The 18,355-nt window shown below is 40.2% G+C and overlaps 1 protein-coding gene across 1 annotated transcript in view; it reads left to right on the forward strand.

The window, feature by feature from the left end:
* NTRK3 (neurotrophic receptor tyrosine kinase 3) overlaps nt 1–16,765 on the forward strand; it is a 369,430-nt gene extending 352,665 nt beyond the window's left edge. The window contains exons 16-17 of the mRNA XM_036844028.1: nt 13,220–13,378; nt 16,395–16,765. Coding sequence (XP_036699923.1) covers nt 13,220–13,378; nt 16,395–16,580 — 345 coding nt within the window. The 3' untranslated portion in view covers nt 16,581–16,765. The remainder of the gene's footprint in view (nt 1–13,219; nt 13,379–16,394) is intronic.
* Nucleotides 16,766–18,355: the final 1,590 nt, after the last annotated feature.

The following is an 18,355-nucleotide window of genomic DNA, read 5'->3' on the forward strand; positions in this document are numbered from 1 at the left end:
AGTCATTTTTCAGCCCACATCTTTGAACTTGCAATGTAGGCTCTATAAAAATATACATTGGGCTTCCCTGGTGGCGCAGTGGTTGAGAATCTGCCTGCTAATGCAGGGGACACGGGCTCGAGCCCTGGTCTGGGAAGATCCCACATGCCGCTGAGCAACTAGGCCCGTGAGCCACAACTACTGAGCCTGCGCGTCTGGAGCCTGTGCTCTGCAACAAGAGAGGCCGCCATAGTGAGAGGCCCGCGCACCGCGATGAAGAGTGGCCCCCACTTGCCGCAACGAGAGAAAGCCCTCGCACAGAAACGAAGACCCAACATGGCCATAAATAAATAAATAAAAATTGAAAAAACAAAAACAAACAAACAAAAAAACATATATATACATTGTTTGGGGCAGTAAAGGACAATGAGTTCTCAGAATGAGTGCCAGAATTTAGACAGGATTTAGAAAGAGGAAAACAAAAGGGGAAGTTATAAAAGGTATGTGTTCCAGGGGCTTCCATCTGAGAACTTGCTCCCGGCAGACGCAGCTCTAGGTAAGAGAGTTGGGCAGAATCACAATGGGCCTCTTTATCCTCTAGGCTCACACTGGTAAACAACTTGGCTCTTAAAACTCCTTGTATTTTTGGAAAACTCCAGTGGTATTTCCTAATCCTGGGGCTAGAGGCTCAGCCTGAAGCATCCATTCCACCAAAGTTCTCCTAAACGGACGTTTCTTGCTTAAGCCGTCATAAAGCCTGCTTCCAGGGAGCAGTGCTATAATAGTGTCTTTGTGAGTTTCCTCTGCACCTTCCCTCCAAAGAATTCCAAGCACCCATTAGACCTGGGGCCGTGATCTTCAGTTTGTGTCTATAAGAAGTTACATAATAATTTGCCCTACTTGACTGGGAAGAGGAAGAGAGACAAAAAGAAGACAAAAGCAATTTTGCCTTATTAAGTCAGAAGTCTGATGTCACTATAGAAAATCTCAGTCTTTTGTGTAAAGGTTTCATCCATGAAATTTCTGCAACTGGTGTGAGGCCACAGACAGACACGTATTTATGAATGCACACACACATAGATTGTAGATCTAAACCAAACAAATATTCAAGCTAATATATCCCGAAGGCACACAACATTACAACAGGAGGAAACTCAGAGTTCTGCCAGGTGATCCAAGGTCTATACACATCAGTGAGGAAAGTCGGAGACTATAGATCCAAAATTTAAACTTCATAAGATTCAATCTGTGTGTTTTTGATTTGTACACCTTTATGTATGTATGCTCTTCTCCACTAAAAGGTTCACATTGAGAACAAGACTCTTTGGGACTTTAGTTACGTTTCATTTACTCTCCTTAGTGACCTTGGACAAGTCACTGCCTCTCTTCCAGCCAAGGTTTCTATGCCCTTAGGGAGATTAGATAATTTCCAAGGCCCTTCCCAGCCCTGTGTGTTCATGAACTATAGCTTTAGTGTTGAATCTCTCCTTTCAGACCCTGGATTCTAATGAACTTGGATTTGAGGGGCTGGACAGTGTGCAGTTGTAGGGCAGACTGGTCCCCTAAAGATGCACCAGGAATCCAGATGGCATCTGGAGGGAAAGAGTATAGGTTCAGACACCAAAGAAGCATGCCTAGTGAATGATCAAATTTTAGAGCTGGGCAGGGAGGTGAAAAGCTGGTTGAAAATACAGCATCCTCAACTCAGAAGACCACCCTGGAGAAAGTGAGGGGAGAAGGGAAGAGGGGGAGGAGAGAGCAGTTAGAACTGAGAGAGTTCCCTGAGGGCAGACTGCCATTTCTAAGGCTCCCAGGGCCTCCCATATATGTGGGGAGGGAGCTATTAGGAGAGCCCAGCAGTTGGAGGTGGGTGGGCAGTTAGAAGGGTTAATTCCAGGAAGGAGGGCTCTGCCATTCTGGCGAGTTTTGAGGCTGTCAGCAAAGCTAACCAACTGGTTTAGAGTGAAACCATTTATTTTTGCTATCTTGGAGACAGGATGCAAGGAGTTTGATATATATATACAAAGGACTATTACTCAGCCATGAAAAAGAATGAAATAATGCCATTTGCAGCAACATAGATGCACCTGGAGATTATCATATTAAGTGAAGTAAGTCAGACAAAGACAAATATCATATGATATCACTTCTATGTGGAATCTGAAAAAATGATACAAATGGACTTATTTACAAAACAGAAACAGACTCACAGACACACAAAACAAACTTATGGTTACCGAAGGGATTAGCAGGGGACGGGTAGATAAATTAGGAGTTTGGGATTAACGTGTACACACTACAATCTACAAAATAGGTAAACAAGGACCTACTGTATAGCACAGGAAATTATATTCAATATCTTGTAATAATCTATAACAGAAAAGAATCTGAAAATCTACAGGTGTGTGTATATATATGTGTGTGTGTGTGTGTGTGTGTGTGTGTATAACTGAGTCATTTTGCTGTACACCTGAAACTAACACAACATTGTAAATTAACTATACTCCAATTTTAAAAAATGGTTAAAATGAAAAAAACAAGCAAAAAAAATACTTTGGGCCTTTCCTCCTACATTTAGGTCATTTATTTCAAGAGGTGTCAGAGGGAGATTTCACCAACTTCATATGATCGGGGCATGAGCGACAGACCTGTGTTTGTATCCATGACTGTACTCGCATGTGATTGACATGCACGTATGTTCATCTAAGCAGTCTCCTTCCCGATGCATGGATGTGTGTGTCTGTATTGGATGTAGCTAATACTGATATGCAGCCCGTGTGGGTGAAGACCCCAGACCCTCAGGAATACGAGTGGCAGTGATTTTAAAGACTGTGTTTAGCGGCTGGGACTCCTACCCGGGGCATGTTCAAGGTGACTGCCCCCCGCCCGGCTGATAAGCTGCTCAGACGAGCAGAGCTGTGTGTAAGAGGCAAAGCTGCTGGGGCATTTGGGAAACCAGGAGACTTTCCAGGGGATGAAGAAAGCATATATGCTAAGCCTATTATTTTCCATAACGCATATGGAGACTCTTCTATGTGCTGAGACATGCAATTAAGAGAGATTAAAATTGAATAAATTAAAAATAATGACACCATAAATGACAATCTTTATGATAATCTCCTGATTAGGGTATTTTGCCATTAATGTACATTGCAAAGTTTCTATAACTCTTCAGAAAGCATCTGCCATTCTCATCTGCTTTAAAAGATTTTGACATGGCCCATATAGATTAGTGATTACAGAGGAAGCTTGAATCCTTCCATTGGTATCAATAATGCCCTGTATTTGCTCACCTTTGCTGGGTCCTGATTTCTTTATCTGGAATATATGGGTCACTTTGTCTCCTTTATACCTTGTCAGAGTTATGTGAGGATAGACATTTTGAACTTCTGGGAGAGAAGCGGGCTTCCGTATGTCCTTTGAAGAAGCTGCCTCCTTTTCTGTGTAATTAGATGCAGAGACCTGAGAGCCTTCTCAAGCTCAGCTGAGTTTCTCTTTAACCCACAGCAGTAGGTTCCCTCTGACTGCAGGGAAGCTGTCATCATTCTATGGAAATAAGCAAGACAATTTCCTTGTTCAGGAAAGGCAGGCTGCGAAGAGAAGGGATGGCCGTGCGGAGGGGGGGAGGGGGGAGGTTTGCCTCCCACCAGGAACACTCTGCCCCAGGGCATCCTGCCCCCAGAAGGAAAAGGAACCTGGCAGCCTCTGCAGCCACCCTGCTTTCCACCCTTCAATCCCACTTACTCCTGGCCCTCAGGGCAAGGCTGGGAGTGAGGGCTGAAGGCTTGAATGAAAGAAATGAGGCTGGAGGATTTCAGGCAAGCACCTGAGGCTGGAGGTGAGGCTGTAGCTTTTGCTTTCCTCTTTTCACATCCTCTCCCAGGATATAGCTGCAGGCCTGAGGATGGGTGGCATACAGCCTTGGGGAAAGATAGAAGTTAGCCAGAGAGACTCTAAACTTTACACCCTAGATGCCCAGGCTCTACACCTGTCATCTTCAAATTTTAATGCCCCTAAAAGAATTTTGAAAAACCATGTATGTCCCTTTGCATGTTTTAAGTTGCCATCTAAAATCGTCAACATATATATATATATTTTATAAATTTATTTATTTATTTCTTTATTTATTTTTGGCTGTGTTGGGTCTTCGTTTCTGTGCGAGGGCTTTCTCCAGTTGCGGCGAGCGGGGGCCACTCTTCATCGCGGTGCGCGGGCCTCCCACTATCGCGGCCTCTCTTATCGCGGAGCACAGGCTCCAGACGCGCAGGCTCAGTAGTTGTGGCTCACGGGCCCAGTTGCTCCGCGGCATGTGGGATCTTCCCAGACCAGGGCTCGAACCCGTGTCCCCTGCATTGGCAGGCAGATTCTCAACCACTGCGCCACCAGGGAAGCCCTGTCAACATATTTTTAAGTATGTCATTTCCACAGCGGTTGTAAATATTGACATTAAAAAAATACATCGCTCCTTTAATGCTAATGAACTTTAAATACTAGAGCAATTTGACCCATCATCTATAAAACACATGAACAAGTACTTAAACACTCAGGTTTACATGGTTCCTTTTTCTTCTTGAATTTATATTTTCATTCCAGTTTCCCTACCAAATTTTATCCTTATGGATTCTCGTTTTATGCATGAAAGCCTTTTATTGGCCATTCTGTCATAATTTAGTGTGACAGAAATATGTACAAAGATTTAAATATAATTTTTAATGCCCCATGACCATAAGTTTCTAGATGTTAAGAGATTTGGATTGAGTTACCATTACAATTATTAGTAATACGCAGAAATAGGCAGTAGATCAAAATAATGTATATATATCACAACTTTTGATGAATGTGAAAGATAAGGTGTATAATATTTTTGGAAATACATCTTATATTTTTTGATTAGTTTGTATTCATTGATGAATATTATTTATTGCTAAGGTAAGGAATTAGGTTAAGGTTCAGGATCAATTCTATTACTGTTTTTTCATTTTTATAAATATAAGAAATGAGAAACGTTATTCACAATAAACCGGATGGGAAAGGAAAGAATTTTGTTACTGTAACATGACAATTCTTTGAACTCATATCTCTTTTTTTGCCTAAAATCACATATTGGTCTCTTATCAAAATTTCTTTTTAATCTTCCCTCAGCTGATAATTCTTTGAAGTCTGTCCCCCTTCAGTGGTTTGAAAAGAATTGGAAACCACCAGACTTGCAAAAGAATTTATTTCCCAGTCACTAGAGACATTCATTTTCAACACCCATACCAATATTTCACAGAGTCTATTCATTTGTCCTCTGTAGGTTTTCCATCCTAAGATTTAGAATGAGTGAGAGATTTGTCTTTCCTTTTGAGAGTGGCAGGCATGTGTGTGTGTGTGTGTGTGTGTGCATGCACAATTGGGCAGGGAAATTGCTGGACCACAGTGGGTTCTCAGTGTTAGATAAAATCCATAAGAGAATTGAGGCTCTGCATAATCCTTCAAAACCATCCTTGCCTGGGTACCCATTGGAAAGACTTTGTGTATCTCCGAAGTTATGTTATTGAAACCATTTCAGTGGGCACTGCAGTCTCTCTCTGTCTGTTACACTCCATGGAAATTTTAGGCTATTACCCGCTAGGGGGAGTGAGAACCACCTGAGCTATACGTAAAGAGCGCATTTCCCTGTTGACAATAACAAAAGAATGGAAACAACCCAGTCCTATCCATAGTGGATGGATTGGATAAACTGTGGTGTGATCATGCACATGGAGCCCTATCTAGCTATAAAAGGAATGAGAGAACCCCAGTGGGGGAAAAAAGTAAAGTATGTAACAGGTATGGTATCCTACTTTTGTTTATGAAAGTGAGGAAAATGAATATAATCCATATTTGCTTATGTTACAAACAATAAAAGAATAAACTAAAAACAAACATAAAATGGTTGCCTCTGGAGGAGGAGGAGATCAGGGTGAGGAGAGTGAACAGAGATGGAACTAGACTTAGATTTCATGTACCTCGATTTTTTGGTTTGACTTTAAAACCATGTAACGGTTTTTGCATCGTTGTAAAACATTATGTCGAATGGGAAAGAAAAAGCAAAGCAATTCTTAAAAATCAAAAGCAAAATGAAACGGATAAACCTGTGTATTAGGTTGGTGACTTCGTCACTCAGAGAGGAATTATTTCACGTGACTTTAAAAGATAGCAATGTTTTAGGTATGTCCCTAGTAGGTATATCTTAAAGATGAAAAGAACTGCAAAGACTGTAGACAGCTTTCAGCAATCACGTTGTTAGTAATGATACTTGAACTGAATTTGAAATATATATATTAGGATAAAGCAAATAATAATACTACTAATGTGAGAATCAAGATTTCCAGCATAAGAAAAAAAATACGGATATAAAACCAAAGTCAAATAAAAGCTCTGTAATCCTAAATTTGAGTTGGAAAAATCCATATAAACTCCTGAAGTATTTTCTTTCGAAAGAAAAGTTTTTCCTAGTTATTTCCATTATAAGGACCCAGAAATACTGACCAACCCAACAGCAGTGAGCATTCCTGGCTTCCATAGTGTGGTCTCTAAATTCCATTGTCCACCAAAAGGATCCAGGGTTCCTTGAAAAAATGACTGAGTCTAGGGCCAGGGCAGCAAATGGACAAGATGAGCCTAGGATATTTTTTCTTGTCAGAAAGCAAAGACCGCTGGGGTTTGGTGAGAGGTGCCAGCTTGAAGAGGCTGCTACTGGCCAAAGATTGAACAGTGAACATCAAAAAGAACAATTATAATTGATGGAAACACTTCAAATGTATTAACACACACACACACATACACACACACACAAGCACACACACAAAGAATTGATGATGCTTCTCAAAACCAAACTAAAACAAAACAAACCTCTCTCACTGGTCACCTTTGGAGGACGCTAGGGAAGGGACTCATTATTCTGAGAACTGGTAAATAAAAGGAGCTTCTAATATAAACTATTATCAGTGTAACCAAATAGTTAGTGAAGGAAAGTTTTCATTCACAGAAGATTTCCAGCTAATCTATGCAGAGGGAATGCTAGAATTAGAATGTCACTCTTTTAAAGCCACTAATGAAATAATGGATCTGGGCAATGATCATCAGTGGCCGCTGACATCGTTAGGTAAGAGGGAACTTTGTAAAGGAAGATCAGGCTGACAGCACCTGAATCCACAATAACAGAGGTGGTGGAAGGTATTACTCAAGGTAGTGTAATCCAAAGATCTCCAAGGACTTATTTTATTTTTAGACTCATTTCTTGGAATTTTTGCCTTATTCCTATCTATTTCCTATTTTAAGGCTCAGCTTTCAGATCCTTAATGTATCTCATTGAGAGCTTGGATCATTAGCAAGAATTTCTCAGGCAGTGCCTAGACAAATTACCTTATCTTCATCTGTGAAATGGGGATACTAGGGAATTCTACCACATAGGACGAGAGAGGGGATTAAATGTGGGGTGTGTGTAACATCCAGTGGCTGATATTTAGTGTGCATTAATTAGGACTATTCTTATTAAGATTATTATTTCAGCCCATTGCTTGCCTGGCTAGGTTTCACCATGGGGATATTTGTCAGTATTTTTTTTACCAAGGAAGGATTTGACCACTACCTTTCCCAGACTGGATCTCTCCAATGTGGGAGAAGGACACAAGAATGCAGGTAGCTCTGAAGGAAAATCAGTGTAGTCTAAGTGGATCTATGGGAAATATGGGCAATCTAGGAAATCAGGTTTGTTCTGCTGCTCACTACACATAGGGTACAGTCATTGCACTTTATGTGTATTATTTTTTGTATTTAGTGATGCTCAGTTGGTTTTTATATACATCATCTCACTTTAGACACAGCCGTTGCTTGACTCCTATGTTGAAGATGAGGAAACTGAAATTCAAAGAGGTTAAGAGCTTGTCAAAAGTCACATCAGAATACAAGCTTCTGACTTACAACTTATTACTTTCCTTTGTTATATCACAGTTCACTTGAAATGTTTTACTCCATTTCTGGAGGAACGTCATATAAACTTCACCCACATTGGTGGTGCCGCCCAGTGAAAATCTTGATAAAGTTCTTTTTAGTGGTACCTCTGTGGTCAATTAATACCCTTCTGATAATTTTCTGCCCAGACGCTTAAGCTCATCAAAGTTTACACCAGCACACTCAAATTTCTCTTACGGTAAACTTGGAAATTTCAATTTGGAATGGCTCTTCCGGATTGTGTATAAAATCATCAAATGAGGCAAACAACCAGCATCAATTTGGAGAAATCTGTTATTTACCATTTTTCATCAAGTAAAATGTTCCCATATTCCTAACCTCTTTTTCTTTTTATTCAAGAAACCAGGTACATTAAACCATTCCACTAGATTCTATCAAAAACCCAATTTTTCTTCAAAAGTAATATTTTGATTTAGAATGTAAATAAATTAGGTCCACTGGTTTTCCTTTAGTCATATGTTTATTTTTTTTCTTTTATTGTTTAAAATTTTCAAATGTGGCACACGATTATGATAAAATTACAAACAGCATAGAAATACATACTATAGTAAAAAAAAATGGAATTTTCTCTTTGGTAGGTTCTCCCTCTCACTTTCCTTTCTAGAGGAAACCACTGGTTTAATGGCTATATTTCTGGACCTTTTTCTATGCATTTACAGAGTTATATAATACATTATTGCCTTTTAATATATTTGCTTATGCATACACATTTTTACATAAATGAGAATGCTAATATATATTTTTAATGTTTTGCATTTTCATTTACTATATCCTAGACGTATTTACATATCACTCTACATAACTCTATAACTCTACTGTATTCCTTTTAACTGCTGCATATACATTTAATGATGAACAAATTGCTGCCCTTAAAGACAATGAAATAAAATATCTTCAACGAAGTATTTTTGCTTACATGAGCAAGTATTTTTCCAAGACTTCTAGAAGTGAAATTGCTGGATTAAAAGACACTTAACATCTTTAGTGTGGACAGATTCTGCCAGGCTGCCCTCAAAAAAGGCTACCCCAGTCTTAGCAAGGAATAACTCTTTCCTCAGGACCTCTCATGCACTGGATAATACCAGTCTCTTCATTTTCCCCACATAATATTAAAAAAAATGTGTCTTTTATTGTTTTAATTGACATTTCTTCATGTGTTTGTGGCCATTTGTAGCTGTTTTGTGAATCATCTACTCTTACCCTTGATTCATTTCTCTGTTGGATTTCTTGTTTTTAACTAATTTAAGAAGCACTTTATAATATATGGATTTTAATTCCTTGCTACATATACTGCAAATATTTTCTCTGTCATTTGTCTTTTAACTATGCTTATTTTGTATTTTGCCATGCAAAAGTATTGAATTTTTTACCAGTGGTATCTCTGAATTCTGTCCTTTATGACTCCTTGAACATATGTCTTATTTAGGAAGGCCTTCCTCTCCTGAGGTTATCCAAATACTTTTCTAAGTTTTCTTCTAATATGATTATTGTTTTGTTTTTTATGTTTAGCTCTTTAATCCATCTGGAAATGATTTTTGTATATGGTGTGAGGTAGGTATCTAAGTGTACTTTTAAAATGAATAGTTCATTGTCCCAACACTGATTACTAACCTATCATTTCATATATTAAATTCCAGTATTGATACATGGGTCTGCTTCTGGACTCTATTTTGTTCCATTGATCAATGAAATTGTCTATTCCTATGCCAGTAACACAGTGTGTTCATTCCTGTAGTTTGATAATATGTTATGCTATCTGATACAGCAAATATCCCTTGTTGTTCTATCTCAAGTATATCTTAGTTTTTTTTAATCAAATATTTACTCCTCTCAATGAATTTTGGTATCATATTGTCAGTTTCCATATATCATTCCATTGAGGGTTTTATTTAGATTGTGTTGAATTTTTAGATTAATTTTAGGGAAGAATGAGAGGTTCATGATATTGAGTCTTCCTATCCAAGGAAAAGACACATCTTTCCATGTATTCAGATCTTCTTTTATGTGTTTCAATACTTTTCTTTACATAGACCTTGTATATTTTCTGCTAAGGCTATACCTAGGAATCTTAAACATTTTGTTGTTGTTGCTAATATATGAGCATGTTTATTTTCTACTGAATTTTGAAGTCATTTTACTAGTGCATGAGAATAGTCTGATTTTTGTATATTCATTTCATGTCTGGGTAGCTTACTAAATCATATAATGGTTCTAATTGCTTTTTAGCTAATTGTCTTGAACTGTCATATCATATGCGAACAATGGTGTTTTGACTCCTCCTTTTCAGTATTTTTACCTTGTTTTTATTCCTGCTTTATTGTAGTGGCTAGGGCCACCTGAAAAGTATTGCATAAAATCAGTAATAGAAGATACCTTCTATGCTTTCAATGTTTTATCAGTAAATATGATATTTAGTATATTAAATACAGGAAATTACTTTTTATTACTAATGAATTAGGGCTTTTAATCGGGAAAGGGTGTTGGTAATTTTGGGCATCTTTTGAAAGAATGGCTTTTCTTCTTTTGTTTTTGCCTTATGTTTACTTTGTTTCTTCTCTTGGAATTTCAGACTTCCTGTGAGGATAATATGTGATTGGTGTTTATAAACGCCTTTTAGATAATTGAAAATAATATGCAACTTTTTCAGGAGGCTGAAATATACATGCATCACTCATATATATCAATTAAAACTCATTATTTTTATTTTTTAAATGTGTCTTTATTTTTGTTGTCTTCTTGATCTGTCATTTTGCAAAATAAGTGTTTTAATTTTCCATTGTAATTGTAGCTTTGTTAGTTTTCCTTTATTTATAACCTGTTTTACTTTTTATACATTTTTGTTGCTATCTTAATTGGAGCAAAAAAAGTTCATAATTTTCATAATGGCAAATTTTACCATCTTCAAATATAATATAGACCACTTTGTATCCATTTAGTTCTTGGCTTTCTGAAATTTTTTTATATATGCATTTAATTTTGATATATTCTATATTGAATATATGACATATATTCAATATACTATATATGAATTATATTTTCAATGTATATTACAAATATTGAATATTATCTATTCAATATATATTATATATTCAATTATATATTGTCATATATTATTATGTATAATGAATATTATACACATTGTATATTCAATTTTTTTTTCCGTTTGTTATATTTTTTATTCTTTCAAAAGTTTCAGTATTTTCAAAATTCTTTCAAAATTTTCAGAATTTTCTGTTATTTCCTTTTAAATATGTCTTTTCTAGATAACATGCATCTTGATTTTTTAACATAAATTTTTCTCTTATTTAAGAGGTACCATATATAGCCCATTAATTCTTTTTGTTTATAGTGATATTATTTAAACTTCTTTTTCATTTTGTGCTATTCACTATTATCCCTCCCCCTTTTTGTAGTCTTTTTGGTATTGGTTAGAGATTTTTGGTTCTATTTTCCTGAAACTGGTTTGGAAGCTATATGTACTATTTCTGTTCTTTTAGAAACTACTTTAAAATTTTAGCAAGCACCTTTAAATTTAAACTGTTACAATCAACAACTGATGACTTTCTGTAAGCTCCCTTGCCCTTCCTTCTAAAAGACAGAGCCTTTATCAGGCTTTTGATTATTTCCCTACCTACTCGTCTGTGCACTTATTGTTGAAATTATCTGGAAGTTTCATTCCAGAATATTGTTAATAATAGCAGTGATAGTACTATTTGTATTATTACTATTATTATTTACTTTATGCCTCTATTTTATGGAAATCATTTATTAGTGATTATATTACATTTTACTACCACATTATATTACATTTACTACCACATTACTACCACATTAAATAATTACTGACCATTATTTAGATTTAAATTGTGTTTTTTGTGGCTTATTTGCTTTGCACTGTTTGTTATATTCCAAGTCATCGTATATTTTAGATTCTTTTTCCGTTTTTCTGGAGTACATCCTCAATTAATTTTTTCTTCTGTGTTTTTCTCAAAGGCTATGAGTGGTAAACATTCTGAGTCTGCTTGTCTGAAAGAAACATCTTCATTTGTCTTTACATTTGATACAGAGCTATCTTTATTATAAAATCCCAGGTTGAAAACAACTTCTGCAAATCCATATTATCATTTATCTTCTAAAATACTTTAAGTGGATAAGGCAAACATGATCTCTTTTTTTTTTTTAGAAACAAGGTTGCCCATTGCCAACAAGTCATTCTTTCTTAAGTGTTTATGATTATAATTCCTCCAACTGGCCCATCATAAATATGAGAACTTTGATTAATACCAATAGTTCATCAGGACATTTATAGAGAGCTTTTTCTATCAGTCAAAAGCAGTTTTCTAACAAGTTTCATGTATTAGCCAGAAGTTCCAATTTCTGATGCTCTATTTATGAATGATACAGTTAGTTCCTGAGTTCTAAAACATGCTGTGAATTTTCTTCCACTTATGCTAATAATATCTCTAACCTCCTGGGCAGTGAGGATTTCCCTAATGTTTTTTCTCAGAAAAGTGTACCCTGAATGTCAGTCACTTCCTCTTGCCCTTCACTGTCAGATCTGTAAACCCACAGGTGGCTGATGTCCTCCTCGGGCTATTTTAAAAAAACACTTTCCTTACTGGCCTTTGAGATCTTGATAAGAACAGTTGTGAATTCTCTTCTGGTCCACCTGATTCCTCATTAGCATGTGGTCTTTCATACTTTTGAACTTCCCTATCCCCTTCACTCAAAACACTGAGTTCTAAGTAGCAGTGAGAAATTCAGGACTGTCAGATAAAGCTAAAGTCATAGTAGTACAGATTAGATGCACATGGACCATGCTGTGCTTTAACCTCCTTGGCCAAGGAGTCTAACCTAATTTTTGCAAATACTCTGACACTTGGTAGCCTTGCTCAGTGATTCTGTGACTTCCCTCTGGACTCCCTCTCAAGGTTAGATTTGATTGTAGTATCAGATTCTGAAATCTTCTCTCCCACTTCAAATCATCTTGTAATCTTTCTTTATAGTCCATGCCAAGGAACGTACCTTCTTTAGGTGTTATCTCTAATTGCTACTCTAGCTGCCTGCAGTATCGTAGGCTTATCTCCACTGGCCCCCCACCCCCGTCACAAAAGTTGCATCACGTTTGGCTATCTTAGAATAAGATGCATCAAGAGGGCATCTGCCTATGAAGAGTGCAGACTGATGTGACTGATTCTGGCAATCTGGTCACTGTGTGTGCTTCTGTCTCGACCCCTTTTAGGTGGGAGGACATACCATGCTCCCCATTCGTTGGATGCCCCCTGAAAGCATCATGTACCGGAAGTTCACTACGGAAAGCGATGTGTGGAGCTTTGGGGTGATTCTCTGGGAGATCTTCACCTATGGAAAGCAGCCATGGTTCCAGCTCTCAAACACAGAGGTACAGAAAGGGGGCAGATGGGAACCTTGATTTGGGGGAAGGCTGATAAGAGACATCTCAGGCCAGCACTTGGAGTGTGTAAAACATTAGGTGGGGTTTGGAGCCAGCAGAGCAAATGTTGGCAGAAAACAGAAGGAGAGACCTTCTTGGTAGAAAAAAAATTATAGCTTTAGGAAATGTGCTGTGATTGTCAAGAGAGCATGAAATCAGATGTTGAAATTGAGATGCAAGTCACGGTTCTGTTTGCTCTGCTACACTTAAAAATCACAAATGTTTCACTAAGACAGAAAGTGAAAACAAAAAACAGCTATGAGTTTTTCAATTGTGCCATCTTGTGGAAACACCTACTATGCCCAAGTCATCTGGGTCCCCAAAGGCTTTAGGTAGACCAGGCCCAGAGGTGTGCAGGAAGGTGAACTGGGAAGGCAAATTTCATGTTACTGATAGAGCTGTGTGTGGACTTCCAGGAATAAGATGAATCATAACAGTAAATGTAATAATATACACATTATGTATTTTTATACTTTTGATTTACAATATTAATAAAAAATGTTAGTCATCAAATTTAATAATAGCTAACATTTAGTGCCAGGCATTTTCCTAAGCACATTAGCCTATATTAACTCAGTACTTTTCACACAAACACTTGTTGAAATTCAGGACAAAGGAAGGGGCGCTGCTTGGGGCTCTGGAATGGACTGGCCAGAGGTGAAAGCATCAGCCTGGAGAAGGCTTGGGCCGTGGTCCAAAGCAAGATGCTTCTCAGTGACATCGTGTCGTCCCAGGGAACTCAGTCCAGTTTGTAGACAGTAAAGGGCTTGATCTCCCAACCCAGCAGACCTATAAAAGATTGCAGTTTATGGTCTTCTGTTTTCTGGGAAAACATGAACATGAGGACCTTTTAATATTAGAATCCTATCTGAATATTCCAGAAAGTACCTCTCTTCTTGGAAGCTATGTTCATTTTTGCTTTCCTATACCCTGACCATTTAATTAAGTAAATGTCAAAGACTGAAAAGAAGGCATTTCATTACATTTGTAACGTCTCATCATTTACAAACTGAATGGGTCCTGACCACATTTCCCAAAATAGGACAAAATATTTTGACGACCTTTAAAGAAAATGTAAGTGTGTATATCAGAACTCATTTGTTATGATGCTTTAAAAAATTATTGTTTTCCTGGGTAGGGGGGAGTGGTAAACATACACACACATACACACGCATGCGTGCATATATACACATGCTTGTGTACACATACTGGCACATTTGCATGCACTCAGGCACACAATGCACCCTGATCACAGCCCCTACGTAGTTTGGTTGCCCTAGTAAAGAGGGGATTCTGGGCTGAGGGTTCTATTGGTCTCAGCAGATGATCTGTTCTGGATACTTAAACTGGCTTAGAGTAGCTAACGGGGTTCTTGTGGTCATCTCTGACACTGCTTGGTAAGGCATTGGCCTTGAAGATGGGCTTCCTACCCCCAGCCACCTCTTCCACTCCACCAACCCCAGCAGTGAAGTCCTGACAGTCACTGATAATGAGTTTCTCTATTGAAACTGACAAACTGGAGAGCCCCACACTGGAGGAGACACCACCCTTCAGTGCTTTTGATCTTAGCACTAGGCAGCGGCCACTGCAGTTTGAACTGGACCCCTTTTCATGGAGGGGAAGGTAATGGAAGGTGGAGACAGGGTTCAAATAAAAACAGGGAACAGGAGCAGCTGGAGACCTTTCAGGCTGGCAAAGAACAGAGCCTAGTGGGCCTTTGCAGACTCTGGGGTGACCAGGACCAGGAAAGTGCTAACACAGTGATTGTTTGACAAGCCATCCCAGAGTCAGAGTGACATGAGCCCACACTCCAGACAAGGCGCTGTTGGGGGCAGCCTAGGGAGATAAGTACTATATACAGATTAATGGGGGCAAAGAGGGGAAATAACATTTTTCACATACTCTACTAGAGAAGATTCTGTGTGATTTTATCATCACGGTCTGTCTTCAAATGAGGAAACTGTGGTTCGGGGTACATAAGTTGCCCAAGGTTACAGTGGGAGAGTTAGGGAGAAGTTAAAATAACCTGAGAAGTGTAAGATAGAATCTTGAAAATTCACATAGTGTCAGCAAAGAAGTCTTTTTGAGGAATTGGAATTGAACTGCAAATTACAGGCGTGGTCCTGAGGGGCCAGCTGGGGATGGTCCAGCTGTACGTTATTTGCTTTCTTCCTACTCCTCCCTATGGCCTCCTGTTTGGTACAGTGGCTCATACAATCCCTTTCCCCAGCCTCATTTGGTCCTTACAGCAGTCTTAGGAGGTGGTCAAGGGAGACATTTGATCCCCATCTTACAGGTGAGGATGATGAGATCCTATGAGGTTAATTGACTTTCTCTGGACACCCAGCTGGGCAGTGGTGAATCAGGTGGTTAGTCCTAGTGTTAAGGACTTTTCAAGAAACAGAATACATGGTTTAGTGCAAAGAGCAAGGGAGGATGCGCCTCACTGAGGAAGGGACCTGTGTAATGGCTTAGAGGTAAGCATCACATGTGCACCGAGGCTGTGCCTGGGAGGGGAGCTTGTCAGGAAGTGGGAGCCATGGTGGGGAAGAGCTCCTTCAAGGGGGTTTCCAAATCATGCAGGCTCCTAAGAGGGGGTGGGACAGGTCAGATGCCAATCCCCACTGCCAAGTGGGAAATGAATGCAGCTCAGTCATCTAGATAAGATTCAGGACTAGAGAGGAAGAGAGAAGTGAAAGGAAGAGTGTCTGTGGGAGTTGGAGGCCTGGCCTAAGAGATGGAGAACAGAGGGCAGCAGTGGGCTGGACCAGCCGGTGCTAGATCATGGCCCTTGGAACCCATACACAGGACAGACGAGCATCTCTGGTCTCCAGCCCAGACTCAGGAGGGTACCCCGCCTCTGCACTGAAGCTCATCAGTGAAGTCATTGCCTTCTGCTGCGCCTGAGCCACAGGACCAAGGCTGAGCTTTGGTGATAACTTCCCTGTTCTCCTCCCTTTTTCAGGTCATTGAGTGCATCACCCAAGGTCGTGTTTTGGAGAGGCCCCGAGTCTGCCCCAAAGAGGTGTACGATGTCATGCTGGGGTGCTGGCAGAGGGAACCGCAGCAGCGGCTGAACATCAAGGAGATCTACAAAATCCTCCATGCTCTGGGGAAAGCCACCCCCATCTACTTGGACATCCTTGGCTAGTGGTGGCCAGTGGTCGTGAATTCATATTCTGTTGCCTCCTCTCTCCCGGCCTCACACCCCTCCTTTTCCACCGCACAGACTCTTTTCTTCCATCCTTGACTGAAGCAAACATCTTCATATAAACTCAAGTGCCTGCTACACATACAACACTGAAAAAAAAGAAAGAATAAAAACCCTGTAAGGCAGTTTGGCATATATATATATATATATATATATATATATAATATATATATATTTATATATCTAACTATCTATCTATCTATATCTACAGAGAGATAACCTCTTCTCTAATGCACAGAGAAGCTGCTGATATACAAACCATAAGACTGTAACAACAACTCAGAAAATCTTAAGTATTATGAATGCAATTGAAACTTCCCTTAGACGTAGGCTGTGGCCCGTGCTTCTTCAGCTCCGACTTCTGGGAGCAGAAGACCTTGACGATGCACAGAGACAGTCTTCGCGTTGGGACGGAGGAGCTGGGGTGGAGCGCCAATCGCTGCTGCACAGGTGATCATCTGCACAGGGGTGTTAGCTCCAAGCTCTGCATATGTGCATGGGCAGACCTCATCGACAGGCTCAGCAAGGAAAGAACACCGAACCAGGGGGCTCTGGGACGCCTCACACATCCCCTGACCACCTCCACCATGCCTTCCTCCTTTCCTCCACCTCAAGACGATTTTCTAATCTGTCTTTTCTAGAAAATATAGTCCTGATGCTTTGGGGAGTCAACAATGGCGCCTACAGGTAAACACTGAACAAACAACAACGACAGCAAAACATAAAACCATGGCAACAGTGGACTACATCCATCTTGTAAACCATGCTCAAGTTCCTTCCTAAATTTGAAAGAGATGTGTCATCTCTCCTCTGAACTTCAAGAACTGGACTTTCTGGATTTCAAGAACCACAGAATTAAAAGCTGAAATCTGAACCCTGTCAAGGCACTGCCTCCTGTCTTTCCATCACTGGAAAGTCTCCTTGGCCGTACCCCCGACATTCAGGCTATTGGGGAGTTAAGGGGGGTGTCAGACATCCCCCATGTTGTCTGCACATGTGGGCACAGCAGGGTTCCAACGGCAGGAGACTTCATTCTTTGCAGGTCTTATAAGGTCTGCCGCTCTGGGTCGTCTATTTCTCAACCCGCCTTCTCTAGATTCTAGCTCCCACTTCCTGGGCCTCTATGAAGTCCCAGGTAAAGCCCACTGCCGAGAAAGGGGCCCAGGTCCGGCGAGAGGCCGGGGCAGTGCTTGCTTCAGGGAGCCAGGCAGTGGAGTGGGCAGGAGCCGGGGGGCGGGGCGGGGAGAATCTGTTTGGCACCTACATCCGGCCCCTTGTCATTCTCCTCACGTTTCCAGCCCCGGGGAGGATTGATGCATTTGCCTTTGAGTGCTGTGAAAATGCAGGGGCTGAGAAATCACTTCTGTGGACTGGGGACAGGGGGAGGGGCCGAGGCTGTTTGGGGAAGCATCCAACGCCTGGCCGCTGCCGCAGGCTTGGCATCTTAATGAGGACGGAGCCCTGACCAGGGAGAGAGAACGAAGCATCTGGGCTGGGGCCAGCTCCCTCTGCCCCGACACCAGGGGAATCACTGCCTTCCCAGCTGCCGCTGTCAAAGACTGCGACAGGGGCGGATCTCCGGGCCCCCCTGACCCATGACAACAAAATGCCCATGGAAACCGACAGCCTAGCCCCACAGAGCCCTCCCGCTGGGGAGAAGAGGATGTGCTTCTCCCAGGCCACCGGTCCCTCCGCCTCCCCCAAGCACAGAGCTA

The sequence above is a fragment of the Balaenoptera musculus genome, chromosome 2, assembly GCF_009873245.2.
Source record: "Balaenoptera musculus isolate JJ_BM4_2016_0621 chromosome 2, mBalMus1.pri.v3, whole genome shotgun sequence".
In the NCBI taxonomy this organism is placed as follows: domain Eukaryota; kingdom Metazoa; phylum Chordata; class Mammalia; order Artiodactyla; family Balaenopteridae; genus Balaenoptera; species Balaenoptera musculus.